Here is a 16432-nt window from a genome sequence, read left to right as displayed (position 1 = left end):
AGTGTTGCCGATGCGATTAGTAGTTGCCGACTGCTGAGCATTTAATGCCATCTAACGGGAAAAACGCCACGAACTTTTTCCCAATATATCTCTACGTTTAATCATACACTAACGTCCTCTCACGGTAACCATTTCAACTTCAACACGAAATAACAATGAGAGGGGGAAGGCTTGAATGATAAATGAATAGACCAATCACGATCGCCATCGCTATGGGAATAGGAATTTTCGAGGATGCTAAATCATGATTGGTCGGTTCCATTTAATGACAAGTGTTTCGTTACTGTCCTTTTTTTTTTACACATTAAGGTGCTCTTGAGAGATTCTCGATTTTGCTCTTACTCGCAAAGCAGATAAGCTTAACGCTCGGAATATCTTTGTACCGCACACGCAAAATCATCTTTATTTTCCGGTCGATGCTTCTCGCCGTTTTTTCGCCAGGAGTTCAACGATTTTAGAATTACCGCGGAGTGATAAAAGTGACGTTTCCTTTTGTTTTGATCTTCCACGTCTCGTGTTAATCAGCTGATTTTTCGAAAGATTGTATTGGATAGAGCATAATGCTCTAAGTGTTAACTTTTGAAATTAGTCAAGTTGAATCTTTGGAAAAAAATGAATTTCTCAGAGAAAGGACTGGATAGTCTACTCAAGGAAGAATGGATATCGAAACTGGAAGAGAACACCTACATACAAAAAATGTCAATGAACAATATGATCATGAATTATCTAGTCACAGGTAATGAATTCTAGAATCTATTGTAATCTGAATGAATTGTCGAGGTAATAAATATTTCGATGATTAGAAGGATTCAAGGAAGCTGCTGAGAAATTCCAACAGGAATCGGGAGTAGGTCCAACGGTAGAACTGAGCTCTCTCGATGACAGAATCCGTATTCGAGACGCCATACAGAATGGTCATATCCAAGAAGCAACAGACTTGGTGAATCAGTTGCATCCTGAATTGTTGGACAACGACAGATATCTTTACTTTCACCTGCAACAGTTGCACTTGATTGAATTGATACGTACAGGCAGAGTCGAGGAGGCGCTTCAGTTCGCTCAGGATCAACTCAGCGAAGCTGGCGAGTCAGATGATAATATATTGTGCGAGTTGGAACGTACATTGGCACTATTGGCTTTTGATGAACCACATAAGAGCCCGTTCAGTGACCTTCTACATCCCACACACAGACAGAAAGTGAGTATTACCAAGGCCATGGCATACAGAAAAACTTGAACAATAAGACATAAATAAAGGATTGTTTTCAAAAGATATAATATGATGCGGTAAGTCTCTTAAGGAATTGATCAATCACAGTTAAATATAAGGAGAATAATTGACTATGAATTTCTTACAGTTTATGGCTTACTGCATAATAGGCCTGTTCTTTTTAGCTAAATTTCTTGCATGGTTCACCTTTTCTTTTTTCCTTTCTAACATGGAGAGAAACAGAAGATATATCATGCAAGAACTTTAGAAGAGTTAAAAAGAACAGACCTAATATTATTTCTATTGTAGATGATCCATAAAGAAATCAATATGTTGGATTCGTTACTGCTTAGATTATAGCCTTATAGTTTCTCTGTGATATGCTTACTGCTTACGTTCTACAATAAGCCTCGTTTTTTGCTAACTTGATCTTGTTATTTTCTGATTGTTGTGCCATTATAGATTGCAAGCGAATTGAATGCTGCTATATTGAAAATGGAACATAGAGAATCTACCAGTCCTCGTCTCAATAATCTGTTGAAGATGATACTATGGGCTCAAGAGGAATTAGACAAGAAAAAAGTAAAATATCCCAAGATGACTGATCTAGGTAGTGCCACAATTGAAGATACAAAATAATTTTATAGTAGACAGACTGAGAGCGGTTCTCAGCCTTATTTATAAATACGATAAATGAATGTCTTGAATTGACCTTTAAATGTAATTTTGTGTAAATTGCTATATTCATTTTGTAGGAAAGTATATTCGAATTTTAATCTTGTATAACAAATTAGAGAGAAAGATGATGTGTAGAATCATTAATCTGTTATAATAAGAATGTAATGATTAAATTGATACATCGTTGTTACAATCACTGTAAGTGTAAGAGATAAGAATGCTTATTGCGATTATTTTTTGTCTTTCGGAATGTAATGTTAACATAACAGGTAGAGGTATTTTCAGACTTCGTGTACATGCAATATTTACTAGGAATAGACACGTAATATCACGCGCAAATTAAGATTTGCATATGACTCCGGCTATTAGCCTATACAAGATAGTATAATTGTAAAGATACAAATATAACATGTGATAATATGCATATTACAATAGTCTTAAAAAAGTAACAGCCTTCACAGAGACGCTCTTATAGTAATGATTTTCAAAGTTATAGAAAAATTTATTTTTAGGATAATAGATAATAATTTCGTTTAATCTTTAAGTTAATGTTCCGCTTAAAAGTTTCCTTCCAAAAGATTAATATATTATTTATCATAGTTTCCTTTCTACAATTTTTAATATATTTTCAATATAAAAAGTTCAATGTATAATTATTACTAAAAAAAAAACAACTACCAACCGAACACATATTCCATTGCTTTTGAAACTAAACTGGCCGACTTCTGTGGAACATTTTCCGGCATCTGCGCGGCTTGTGGGCTAAAATGTTGATTATAACCCGCTGCTAAAGATCTCAGTTTTCGTCGTCTCGCGGTAGGTGACGAGTTAAAGGGGGATTGACTGATTCTGCCCATTGAAAGCGATCTCATGCTTCCATTTAGCTTGGCACGATTTTCCTTGTCACAACCCAGAACGACGCCCTCATCCGTACATGGTATGACACCAATCATAATTGTGCCCGAAACAATACTACCATTGCACATGAGAGCTTTTTGCGCTTCCTGTTCTGACGCACACTTTAAATGTATCCAGTTGCTTTGGGGTTGTGGAGCTGGATGTTTATCCACTATACGAACTCTGCTGGAGATATGAGACAGAACGGCATTGACATCGATGGGTAAGAAACCGAAAACTGTTACCCATTGCAGTAGACTTTGCGATTCGCTTGTGCTCAAATTGAACGAACTATCTGGAAATATCAGTGGACTGGTTAAAGTACTCATCATGAGTTTGGACTGATTTATAGGTGTGGCTGTGATAGCTGGATTTGTGACTGCCATAGATGGTGATATGTGCGTGACTTCCAGAGTGTCGAATAGTCCTCGCGTTGGCGGTCCTCCGGTATGATTTTTTGTGCTTATTTGTGGCGTGCTAGGAGTTGTAGATCCAAACACTGCCTTCTGACGATTAGATCGGTAATCCGGAGAACCATAGGAAACTGGTGACATCACACTGGTATTGGTTAGGTTCAAATGGCGTGGATTATCTTGAGGACTTATTATGTTGATCTTTGCGGGCTGAAATTTTTAAAGAGAGATGTTAGCAGTGCAGATTGTATTTTTCAAATTAATAATAAAATATACTTCTCACAGTGTTAGTGTCACCCAAGAGAAAACTTGGCAAATACGAGGAAGAATTTCCTGGACTACCAGGACTTTGGACAGGACTATTCATCGGTGATCCTAGAGTCATAGGCTCCATCTAATAGAATGATTAATTTTCTAAGACTTGATTAATATAACAAAAAGATTTTCTTCTATTCTAAAAAATTAACATAAAGTAAATATTATTTTATATAGAAGTTTAAAAAATTTTTTTAGATTATTTTTAGATTGGCACTAATATTTTTAACGAGACAAGCTTGAAATATTCTAATAACTCTAATCATATATATATATTTGAATTATTTAAAAAAAATGTCTCCAAAGTGACAAGACAATTAATTTTATAAAATAATATTTGGGAAAATAATATGGGAATAATATTAACAAAACTCTATTCTATTTTTTAAAAAATTAATACAAAATAATTATTTTTTACAGAACGGAAAATTTTTTTAAACTTTTTAGGTTATTTTTAGATAGGCACTAATATTTTAAATAATTAATTAAACCAGCTTGAAACATTTCAGTCATATTATACTTGGATTACTTACGACCTCAAAAAATGTTTTGTCTTCGAAGTAATTTCCTAAGTGCTATGATAAATAATAATATCAGTTTTTCGGGAGAAAAGACGTTTTCGTTTTTATCTACGTAAAGAGGGCTCTGGAAGTCAGCTGGAAAACGGACGGGCGCGCGCGGAGCCGAACGGCGAACCCCCAACTGCCCCCAATCTCGATGGATCCTTGATGACGCCATGATCTACGTCGCCGTGTCGCACAGCCGCGGAACGTATAGGCGCGGATCCAGCCAGCCAAGCCCCCTTTTTTAATCATGAGTATCATCGGCCGCGGGTCCTTCCTCCGGACGTGAACGCATCAACGACCGCCGTCTAATCCGGTAATCGCTCGCATCCCGTAACGTCCGTCCGTCCGCGCGGATTGCGCTCTTGACGTCGCGTAGAGAGCAGCGGTAAAGATAAAAAGCGGCTGCCGAGGTGTGTGCCCGCGTGAAGAGGAACACGGCCCTCTTCTCAGTTCTCTTCCGCACGCGCGTACGCGTGTGAGCTCGCCGTGAGAAAAATCTAATCCGTGGACCCGAGGGATTCATCAGCGGGGGTCCGCACCGGTCGCCCGCGCGACCCCCCTGGGGGAGGGCTCCGTTGACTCCTGGATCATCTTCTCTACCTGCGCTCCGAATACGGAAACGGGCGATCCCTCCTCCCTCCCCCGGCTCTCCCCCACCCCCCAGCGAATGACACATCTCGGTGGAACGAACCGAAATCGTAAACCGTAAATAATAGCCGTCAAATTAGAGATAGATTTCATAGATGTATATCTGTCGTATCGCGATATGTTTGCACTTTCCCGTTGACAAATCTGTATTTTATATTTGTCCCTCTTTCTCTTTCCTGTATTAAAGTGAAATCAGTGTTACATTTTTGGTTGTTTTTTGCAGGAGGATAGCAAGAATGTCTGTGCCACCACCGCCACCGCCTCCGCAGGCTGGCGCTTCTGCTGGCCCGCTGATGGGCGATAACAGAGGTTTATTACTACAGTCTATAAGGGCAGGCAAAACTCTGAAGAAGACTGTTACCGTGGATAAGAGCGCACCTGCAATCTCTGGTAAATTATTGGAATTAAATGATATACTAATAAATTATATACTAAATTATATACTACACTAAAGACGTTCATAACTTCATAGAATAGCATTCATAATCGATTCTTATATTTAAGACTGTTTTAAGTGTCTTCTGATATCATAAGCTAATCAGAAGACTGTATTAGCATCTTAAGACACTTAAGCTGCTAATTTTAAGACTATCTTAAATAATGTCTTAAGATGCTAATATAGCTCTCTGAATGATATTCATTGTCAATTCTTATTGTAAGATTATCTTAAGTAATGTTTTAAGATAGTTTAAGAGGTTAATACAATTTTGTGGCCAACATCCATAGTTTATTTCAAGTCTTAAGTAATAAAAGTCATGTCTCTAAAGATGTTTCTATGCATTCTATGATTGATTGATTTGAAACTATTCAAGACAGTCTTAAATATAAAAATCAACTATAAATATCAGCTTGAGCAAGAGTAGATAGACAATGGTTGACTATTGTGTCATTTATGGAAAGTCCCTGGCAATACATGTAATTGCACATACAATATAATTTTAATTGTTTTTCATATATGTGACACAAGAATTTGCTCAAACTTATCTATCACTTACTCGCATCTTGAGTTTTCCAGTAAAAGATACAGTAAAATTAATAATTGTTGTTTGTCAGTGTTATAATAAAGATGAAATGATTCACTGACTGCTTTCCTTTTAAGAGACACAGTTGATGTAAGCGTCATTTTATTTGTTATTCATTGAATACCAAAGAAGGATTCATTGAATACTAAGAAGGATAGCTTAATTGATGTTTGATGTTAATTGATGTTTGATGATGTCGACTATGTTTCCAAAAGGAAAGCAGCCAGAGTAACGCAGCAAATTATTTCATCTTCATTTAACATTGACAAACAACAAGGATATTTCACTGTGTTATATTACATAGTGTCGTCTATTTCTTGATAAAAAGCACCTTAGATCTGCATACAAATATTAAATTCAAAAGCAAAAATAGATAAAGCGATTGTTGTGAAAAGTCAGGAACTATAATGAGAAACATTTGTTTCGCAGGGAGAATAAAAGGCGAATCATCGAGCTCTTCGTTAAGCAATAACAATAGTAGAACTAATAGTTCTAATGTAATCAGCAGCAGCAGTTCTAATTCTAATGGTGGGCCCATGTCACTTGGCGGTTTATTCGCGGGTGGTATGCCAAAATTAAAACCTACAGGACTGAGAGGACACATAACCGAGAAAGAGAGACAAAATGTAAATAATTCTAGTTTTCTTCACTCGTCATCCGGGTCGTCCCACAATGTAAAACGTGGCCCACCACCAGTTCCGCCACCAGCTGCGCAGAAACCACAGTTATTCAATCAGGTAGAAAACGACCTGCTTAATTGGTCCTCACATATATCGTGCATATATCTTTAAAAATGTTTAATCTCACACAGGGACAAAGCAGCACCGATTCTGCGACGAGCACTCCGGAGGTCACGCCCAGAGGATTCGGGAAATCAACCATTGTGCCTAAACTAGCGTCGTCTGCCACCTTGCACAAACCGTCGCCGCCGCCTAAAAAGCTGAATTTAACGAGTAGCGCAAGCGTGGCGAGAGCACAAAGCATGCGATTACCGCGATCGCCACCGGTCCTGGTGCCAACAACACCTTCTCTGCACCAATCACAGGATTGTTTGAATGAAGCCACCACGCCACAACCCACGAGACCCGCGAATCGAATTCTCAGGCCTCCCGTGACGAGGCCACCGTCACCGCCGATTTCGCGAGCGATCGTGCCTATGACGAGACCACCGTCGCCGCCAGCACCACCAGCCTCGCGGTCGCACACATTGCCCGTGACAGCCATGAGAGCGGCGCCGCCGCCACCATCGAGGATCACGGTGACCGCGCCATGTATACCGCCACCACCACCACCGCTTCCTCATCGTCCCGCACTCACGCATCAGAGATTGGCACCGCCGCCGCCACCGCCACCGACGCCTCCTACTAGAAGTCTGTCGGTTCGCAATGGCAGCGCTCAAGCTTCTGTCGATCTGGAAACACGATTTGCTGATATGTTTCATACCGTGTCGAGTTTTCCGCCGCCGGAACCCTTCAGGGGCTTCATCAAGGTTTATAGTAGCAGGAATGGTAAGAATACTCGGCCCAAAATATTCTTTGACTTATTTCGATAGCACTTGACGCTTGAGATAATGATTGATGAAAGTTTTATACATTTTTCTTTTAGTTATAAAATTAAACAAACGGTGCTTTCTACGCCCATCCATACCCGTATCCTTTAATCGTATCCTGAATAAGTGCATGTTGCCAAAATTTATTACTACAATCCCTCGCGGGATGCATATATAACTCATACGCATATTTTAATAAATATACAAAATGATGCATCATACACGACACATTGTTTGTTTATGATATATTGTTTTTCAAGGTTTCTTTTAAAGCATTAACTTCCGTTGACGCTGCTTCTCTATCTCCAGAACAATATAAACATGAAGACACTAAACGCGTATGACACAAACAGCTCATATTTGTTTATAATCAGGCATGAATATATATATATATATATAAATTAAATTGCATACTGCTAATTGCACTTTTATGGATATTCATAATGGAATTTATAAATTTGTATATTTCATTCGAAAAGTAATCATAATATTTCAAAAATTACAGCAGCAAAACAACAAGCACCAGCTCCTCCACTTCAATCGTCTTCTACTCCTAGCACACTGCATTCGTTAAATACTTCGTCTGGGAGTAAACAGTGGCAACACAATGCGACTTCTTTGGCATATTAAAATCTGTGCATACTTAAATCATTGCTTCGTGCATTGATTATTGTTTAAACACTTCTTGATGCTGCCACAATAAAATAAAATATTAAGTGAGCGTGAAAAGGAATGAATCGGCAGAGTAAAAAGTTTGAGAGAAAGAGATTCCGAATTCGCGAACCCAGTTATACAATAAAACGTTTTTAGACAATATTTTCTGTACAGTTTATCTTAGAAGAAAGAATATATTTAATATAGATTATAATTACACACATATATATACATATATATGTATATAAAAAAATATATTTTATATATATGTACATGTGTGTATATATATATATATATATAATAAAAGAATCAATTAACTTTAAGTCTGTTATAATCTTACAAAAATCTATAAAAGAGATTTAAGCGGAAGGCACATTTATTTTCATTCTAAAAACAATATACTCATTTATTTCTCTTAATGTATTATATTTTTCCTATTTTTATCTTTGTAAACTTAATAAATATCAGATCAAAATTATTAATTCAGAACATCGTATATATTATATCGATGTATGACGATTCATTGATCATTGATAGTTATTTAGACATTAACAAAGGCCAAAATATATAAACATGCAACTTATTTTTCAATACTAATAAACGATTGCACATACATACACAAATAGCAGCAATTCGTTGACTTAAGAATATTATATATTAATATTGTATAATAAAAATACAATCTTTATATATACATGCAGGATATATGGTACCAGATATATTCTCAAATGAAATAGAACATACTTTTATCTAACAATATCTTTTATTATTTTCTTTATAATGGTAATATTAAATGTGTAAATCTTCAAATTCTATTGCATATCAACTGTCATAGTCGAACGATTTGTTTTAATACAATGCATTTTTAAGAACGATAAATACAAATATGTTTGTAATGACAAATTCTTGTTTGAGAGTAACATTTTGTAGTTATCAAAAAAAAAGAGATGCGTAAATTAATAAATAATCGTGTGCATAATTGTCTATATTTGTTTCGGGGAAAAAGTATTTAAAAAAATAAATAAGATACCTTTGGCGAAATGTCTCGAAAGAAAGTAAATAATAGCCGCGTGATACAATTTTAGTTAATTAAAGGGGATACTCCTTCAAAACTTTCGTCATATAATGCATTACTTGTGTGTTGTGTGTATATCTTTGTCCACCAATCTTGGTTAAGTTAACCGACAGTTACGTGGGGTTCATTTAGGCCCAGTTTCACAACTCATAGTAAACTTTTAATTGAGGTTTAATTTATTTTAAGTAATAATGAGTAATAATGAGAATAGTTGTGAAATTCATTCTAAATGAATCCATGTAACCATCGGTTAACTTAACCGAGATTGGTGAAAGAAACCCATGGAACAACATAAGATGATATTAATATCACATTAGACAAAATTTAACTTTTTTTATAATTCAAGCTCCTTTTCAATAATCCTGCGATATTCGTCAAAACCTTCTTCGATACAGCGAACTGATCCTTCTCCGCAAACCCACAATTCTGTACAAACCATTTGGATTAAACGTTCGTCGTGCGACACCAATATCACACCAGCCTGCAATAATAAAATATTGATTGAACTATACATACACAATTGCAGATATGTGAAATGAAGGATTTTGAAATTGAATTTTATTGACAGTCGTCAATAAAAAATAGTGATACTCACTTGGCAGTTGTTGAGAGCTTTACCTAACGCTTCGATTGATTCGATATCGAGATGATTCGTAGGTTCATCAAGTACTAGGAAATTCGGCATTGCGGCACACATCAAGGCAAACGCTACTCTCGACTTCTGCCCTCCCGAAAGAGAATTTATGACTTGTAAAGCTAAATTACCGCTTATACCGAAACTTCCAAGCATTCGCCTATATTCCTCAATTGGTTTACCTACCAGAACAAATACAGTGATAAATTTCTTTGGATAAATGGGTCTTGTATCTGTTTTGTATCGCGAATACGTACCGGGAAAATGTGTTTGTAGCAATTCAACAGGACAAACACGCATGTCCAGTTGATCGACGTGGTGCTGACTGAAATATCCAAATTTCAGATTTCGATGTACATGCACCGTACCTCGCGACGGGCTCAACGCGCCTGTGATAATTTTCAAGAGAGTAGTTTTACCAGCACCATTCTCTCCAACGATACAAATGCGCGATTGCAAACTGGCAGTAAGATTCACATTGCTAAACACCATGTCGGTCCCGTTGTAACTGTATGAGACTTCATTGAGTTGCAATATCGGCGGACTTAGCGGTTCGACGTCGGGGAAATTGAGGGTCACTTCGCTCTCCTTCTCCATTGGCTTTAATTCAGGTCTGTTGAATAACAAACAAAAAAAATGTAAATTACGTAGACTAACAAATTATCTGTGCGATCAAATTAGACTTACAATTTCTCTAGCATTTTTATCTTGCTTTGTACACTAGACGCGCGATTCGCATTGTATCTAAATCTATCGATAAATTCTTGTACATGCGCTCTCTTCGCTTGTTGAGCCTCATACTCTCGTTGTTGATTTCTCTCGCGTTCGCCTTTCGTTTTCACAAATTGCTCATAATTGCCACGATATGGCTCTATTTTTTGTCCACGCAAATACAGGATATCGGTGGGTACCTATTGAAGTGGTAAAGATAAGTATGTACATTTATAGTGAAAAAATTGTTTAATCGTTACATTAACTTTAAAAAAAATTTTTTTTTAATGAAGGCATTAATCTTTCACCGACAACATATCTTTAAACCATTGATATTTGATTGTGAATTCTAATAGATAAATTTAAATTTGTAAAAAATAAATAAAATACAATCTGACTTCTATGATGATAGAAACTAGTTAAAAATTTGACCCCAGATTTTTTAATCTGGAACAATAACAAAATTTGCTCTGTTTTTTTCGAAGACCTTTGTTGACAAAAGAGTTAAAATTTCATTTTGCGAAGAATTCTATTATTAACATATATCTCTTAGATAAATATATCATACTCACAGTATCTAAAAATTTTCGGTCGTGCGACACCACAAGTAACGTTTTCGGCCACGTTTGCAGATACTTTTCTAACCATAATATTGCTTTGATATCAAGCATGTTCGTCGGTTCGTCAAGTAGCAACAGATCTGGCTTAGAGAATAGTGCCCTCGCGAGAGCGAGTCTCATCCGCCAGCCACCAGAAAATGCTTTGGTCGGCCAGGACTGCTTTTCAACGGAAAATCCAAGTCCTGATAGGATCGCACTTGCTCTAGCAGGCGCCTTGTCGACTTCAGCTAATTGCATCGCCTCATATACCCGGGCCAATTCCTCACCTAACGCATCGCCCGTCTTGGAACCATCCTTTTCTATCGCTGCTTGCAGTTTTGCCTCTTGACTGAGTAACGTGCTCCGTTCGTAATCGCATTCCAGAACGGACTCGAGCGCGGACGTGTCGTCGCCGGCTACTTCCTGTTCGACGTGCAACACTCGCACGTGCGATGGTATTCTCAGCTGCTTGCTAAAATCAATCGGGACTAATATGCAATAATTAGAGATATCATTTCCCAGAAAATAAGCTGAAGTTATTTGACATTAAAATGAATTTTTAACGTTTTTAATGTATTTGATATCTGCTTGTTTGCTGGGAAACGACTAGTAATGACATATCGCCATAATACCTTGATATCATTCGAAGCAAAGTGGTTTTGCCAAGTCCGTTTCTACCAATCAGACCGTATCGTCTGCCAAATGCAAGCGTCAAGTCAGCAGCTTGCAACAAGACTCTATCGCCATAAGCGACATCGAAGTTCTCTATTCTGATATCCTGGGTTTTGTTCACCCCACCTTTTGTCTCCATCCGACTATCTTTCTTACTTGTCATTTGACTGGCACTGGCGGCGCTTTCAGCCGCATTATTGGCAGTGTTAATACGGGAAGCCGATCCTTGTTCATTTACGATTCGTTTTTCCTGTTTCTGTTGCAACTTGGCCTCGGCTTTCTCCAGCTTCTTAGCATCTACTTTCTGTCACAATAATAAGCAATATTAACATACAAATAACGTCTAGAAATAATCCTCCGTTTGCAATTCATTTTTCTTCCGTTCAGCTCAAGTTCTTTTATTGTTACAAAAATTTTTTTTAATTTATTAAATATGAAATATGAAAAATATATTAAATATGAAAAAATTCAGGCTCATTTTTCAACATTTTTATTATGAGTATATTACTAAATAGTTTTTTAACAAGATATTTTAAGAGAGAACTCTGCCCTCCCCTTTATTTTGGAAACTTGAGAAACGAAAAGTACCAAAGTACCAAGTTTCGTACCAAAAGAAATTCAAAGAAAAAAATTGTAACCGAAATTAAAATTAATAAGTGACACAAGTTGACACAAGTGACGTTATCTTTATTTAATAAAAAAATTATATTAAAAATGACAGAATGACTGTGTCAATTTATGTCACTAAATGGAAAGCACTAGTAATATACAAATAGAATAAAATACAATAAAAAATGAGAAACAATCTATACAAGTAGCATGATATATTCTTTATTTAAAATAAATGAAATACAATTATACATTACCATTACATCATCCCTAGTTGTAACCCATATACTCTTAATCTGCTCGACTTGCGCCTCTAAGGTAGCAGCCAACGAGCCCAAGTGCACCGGAGCATTTAATACTTTGTTAACGCCGTTTTTTCTCCTATCTATGTCATCATCATTGTTTGAATTACCTTTCAATATTTCTAATAGCCTCACGCATATTTGCCTGTAAACGGAGAATAAAATATAATGAATCAATCTATTACCAAAAAGCAATAAATTTTACAATCTTTTTTAATATAGCAAATGAAGAAAAACATGATTTAAGACTTTCAAATATAAGAACAATATTGTTGATTAATGTTAATTATGATAAATTCAGTCATTTAGTTCACTTGCACTACACTGGATTAGAATTAAAGACTGTTTTAGATAAAGTATCTAAAAGATGTGTGAATCAAGATTGAATTATAAAATTAATTACAAATCATTGAAACATGATTTGTAATTAATAATTATTGTTAGGTTGAATTTTAATATATAGATAAAGAAATTTCTATGTCAGAAAAGCAATGTGATATAAAATCATTTTTACCATTCGAATCTTATTTGATTCAATTAATATTCAAATAATTCGCATACATATCTTTAGTATCCAAAGTATTACATAAACTGACATAAAATATCTGTAGTGGCATATAATATAATCCACTTTGACAATGAAATTTGACATTAAATAATTTGACAATATCATTATTGGATTTTTAATCGTTAAAAATATTTGTATGTTTTTACAACTTAACTATGCTAATTCCATGTATAGCAGTTTTCAGTTGCATTAATCTAATGTAACGCGAGTGATCGAATTTAATATTAGAGTGACAAATGCGAACACATTTACAGACCTAACCTCGTTTTCTGATTTGTCCTCGACCTCATGCAAAACCTGCCCAATCGCCTCGTACACCTCGTCGCCGTCCTCGAAATCATCCTTGGAGCTGTCCAGGATACCTGCGTGCAGAATGATACGCATATCAAAGCTGAGTTCACCGGATATCAAACCGCGAATCTGGCCGCATAGGTTATTCCGCGGCATAGGAACATACCTTGCACGTATTGATACAGGTCGTCGTCTATCGTCGGGAACTGGCTGCGGATGTATTCGCCGCAAATCGCCATAATACTCGCTACTTAATTTCCAGAGGGTGAACGTTTAAAAAAAAGGGGGAGGAAATCCCGAATCGGGAGAGCCACGCCAACGAGTATCGCTCCCTTGACAGACGGTCGTGTCAGGTGAGTCGTCTCTGGTCGTCTCCGCCGACTACGTGAGTGAACACATGTTCGCCGCCATCTTGGAACTTGCTTCGACACGCGGTGATTCAAGAGCGCGTCAACCGAGTGACATTCCGCGTTGAGATACAAAGGACCGTCCACAATACTCTCCGCGTGCAAATTGCGAATTTTCCCGGGCGTTCCGTACCGCCTCCGCGGCTCACCACGTACAAGTTTTACATCCTCTTTGCATTCAACTGATCGTGGTGGTGGGTCACCATCTTGAAGCTGTCAAACGCCGAGCCTCCCCGCTGACGATACGCGAGCCTCTCGGCCTCGGAGTCGCGTCGTCCGGGTTCCGACATCCGCGATCGTCATACGGCGGTCGTACATTGACGGTGGGCACAATCTACGGTTCTCCAAGTCGACGGAAGTCGCGACGCCATCATCGTCATTCGTGATTCCTCGATACCTCGCGTGCTCCGCCAGCTCCCTTCTCGCTGTAAATAATCATCATCATCGACGGGATCAAGTCAAGTTCTCCGATCATTTTTGATGCACCCTCGTTGAGGAAACGTTAAGAAGCGAAAGGAAGAAGAAGGAATAGGGTAAAAGAGAAGGAAAAGTCGTCGACGGGGCGCGAACGCCCCACCAGGAAGGGACGCCCTGGCGGAGACTCGCAAGAACGACGGGACGACCGACGTCGTGGAATCGAATGTCGAAGGGTTGCGCGCGGACATGGACGAGCATGAGATACTGCTTCTTCCGCCCTTCTCGGGTGCCAGCAGCAAGGAACGTACAAGGAAGAAGCTCTGGCGTAGCGCGGTAGAGATAGTGGCGAGCGACGACGAGGATTCGGATGCGGACGAGCACGAGTGCGCCTTCTTCCCGGCTAAGCGACACTGCACGCAATTGTCCAAAGCCAACGAGGCTTGTTCGGACACGGTAATTTGATTCTATTGATATTCACGTTACATGAGTTAATTTACAACCTTAATTGATAATTGCTGAAGTAATTTGATTTGTTGACTGTTTGTCAACAGACTGTAAACTTTACAGTATTATTTTATTTATATCCCTCTACATTTATATCCACTACCAATGTATTAATTAATTTTGATTTTATTTACTTTTCGTCTTCTTCTAATTCTAAAAAAAAGATAAATTAATCAGAGATTAATGCTAATCTACATACATTGATGAAACAGATTTTATGTTCCTTTCTACTAATATAGATTAACTATTAAATAATTCAACTTATTCTCCATCTTTTTGTAATTTTTAAAACTAGAAAAAGATAAAGAGTAAGAATTTAAAACAAAATTCTATTAACTATCATCATTGGTTATATTGAGAACTTAATAAATTCATATGCACATATTCTGTGTTTATTATTATTATTGATATTAATGTTATATATTTAAAAATAAGTTGAACTGAAATTAAAGTTAATTTATATTAGTGGAAACAAATATTATAGTATTTTTCATATCTAGTATATTGCAAATTGTATTTTTATTAACATATAGCAAATTTGATTGAACACACTTAGTGCACACATTAAAATCGTTATACACAAATTAATGTAAAGATATGTGCTAAATATAAATGTAGAAACAACTTAAACAGTGAAAACCTTAATATACTTTATTGTGCTGTTAGCTAAAATATATATTTTATAATTAGAAATACTTGCATTCACTTTTATATTCATATTAAATCAATGTTCAATTTTTAATATTCATCAATGTGCACTAGTATCAATTGAATTTGCTATTATTATGTTTCGATATTCGTGCTGAAAATCTATATGCACATAAATTACAGATTTTCAGTACCATCAATGAATATCAGAACACAGCCTCTGAGAAATAATTATCGATTATCATATATCATGATTTGCTATAAGAAACTGACCGCATTCAGCAAAATGTTTATTCTGTAACTATTAGAAATTTTCTTCACAAGGAGATTTCTCCAGATTTAAAAGTACATTTTAATTAGCGTATACTTCAGAAAACTTTTGACAATTGTAAAATAAACATTCTGCTAAACACAGCTAATTATTCTTCTAGGAACAGCACACGAGTACGGAGACACCAGCTAGCAACGTGGGAAATCTTGATTACGACGAAATTATATATCAAATACAGATCGAAGAGAAGCTAAAGTTATGGCAGGCTTTCCAAGAAGAGGAGGGATCCATGGATAATAGCATCAATGAAGTTTTGGCTTACTACAGAATGATGCATCCACCTGATCCTTTGGAGGAAGAGTCTATTGGTTCCAGGTTTCATATGTCATACAGAGGGAACGACATGGAGGACACAGCGGTGACGATGGCGATCCGTAATCACGGCTTAGTCCAGTCGGCCGAGCTCCCTCTTCAACCTCATTACTGTAAATGCATAGGTGTTGATTGTTCCTTTTCGTCCAAATGTATGTATGAACTCGAGGACTTTCCTTACGGGGCGGTCTACAGTAATGTAGAAACGGGGCGATGCAATGCGTTGGATGCAGATAAAGTATACGAGTGTGATCAGCCGGAAGACTTCCTAGAACGCGCCGTAGGTGAGGCGATTAAGAAGAAAGGTCTAAGCGCTCTGAGTGTGGATTACGGTTGAATACGCTTCGTTAACGTCTGCTCTAATTCTTTTGATGTATTTATATAAATATATATATATATA

At 37.0% G+C, this 16432-nt stretch overlaps 5 protein-coding genes across 5 annotated transcripts; 3 read left to right on the top strand and 2 right to left on the bottom strand.

Moving 5' to 3' along the window:
• The first annotated feature begins 290 nt into the window (after positions 1-290).
• On the top strand, positions 291-2067 carry LOC105621180 (glucose-induced degradation protein 8 homolog). Its single transcript, XM_012202648.1, has 3 exons — positions 291-736; positions 804-1198; positions 1673-2067. Exons 1-3 carry the CDS (start codon positions 613-615, stop codon positions 1847-1849), a joined length of 696 nt encoding a protein of 231 aa, XP_012058038.1. The 5' UTR covers positions 291-612; the 3' UTR covers positions 1850-2067.
• A 385-nt stretch (positions 2068-2452) lies between these two features.
• On the bottom strand, positions 2453-3592 carry LOC105621178 (nucleoporin NUP53). The gene is made up of 2 exons (XM_012202647.1): positions 3482-3592; positions 2453-3408 (listed from the first exon to the last, which is right to left on the bottom strand). The coding sequence occupies exons 1-2, from the start codon at positions 3590-3592 to the stop codon at positions 2563-2565; spliced, it is 957 nt and encodes a 318-aa protein (XP_012058037.1). The 3' UTR covers positions 2453-2562.
• Positions 3593-4746: 1154 nt separating this feature from the next.
• LOC105621177 (WAS/WASL-interacting protein family member 3-like) lies at positions 4747-8114 on the top strand. The gene is made up of 5 exons (XM_012202646.1): positions 4747-4784; positions 4951-5117; positions 6179-6486; positions 6561-7257; positions 7804-8114. The coding sequence occupies exons 1-5, from the start codon at positions 4747-4749 to the stop codon at positions 7926-7928; spliced, it is 1335 nt and encodes a 444-aa protein (XP_012058036.1). The 3' UTR covers positions 7929-8114.
• A 1247-nt stretch (positions 8115-9361) lies between these two features.
• Positions 9362-13652, bottom strand: LOC105621176 (ATP-binding cassette sub-family F member 3). The gene is made up of 9 exons (XM_012202645.1): positions 13580-13652; positions 13379-13484; positions 12510-12699; positions 11604-11947; positions 10945-11443; positions 10349-10572; positions 9919-10274; positions 9623-9843; positions 9362-9508 (listed from the first exon to the last, which is right to left on the bottom strand). The coding sequence occupies exons 1-9, from the start codon at positions 13650-13652 to the stop codon at positions 9362-9364; spliced, it is 2160 nt and encodes a 719-aa protein (XP_012058035.1).
• An 831-nt stretch (positions 13653-14483) lies between these two features.
• Positions 14484-16369, top strand: LOC105621175. Its single transcript, XM_012202644.1, has 2 exons — positions 14484-14690; positions 15821-16369. Exons 1-2 carry the CDS (start codon positions 14484-14486, stop codon positions 16367-16369), a joined length of 756 nt encoding a protein of 251 aa, XP_012058034.1.
• Positions 16370-16432: the final 63 nt, after the last annotated feature.

Source organism: Atta cephalotes, assembly GCF_000143395.1.
Source record: "Atta cephalotes unplaced genomic scaffold scaffold00032, whole genome shotgun sequence".
Classification (NCBI taxonomy): Eukaryota; Metazoa; Arthropoda; class Insecta; order Hymenoptera; family Formicidae; genus Atta; species Atta cephalotes.
This window is presented reverse-complemented; position numbering and strand designations above follow the sequence as displayed.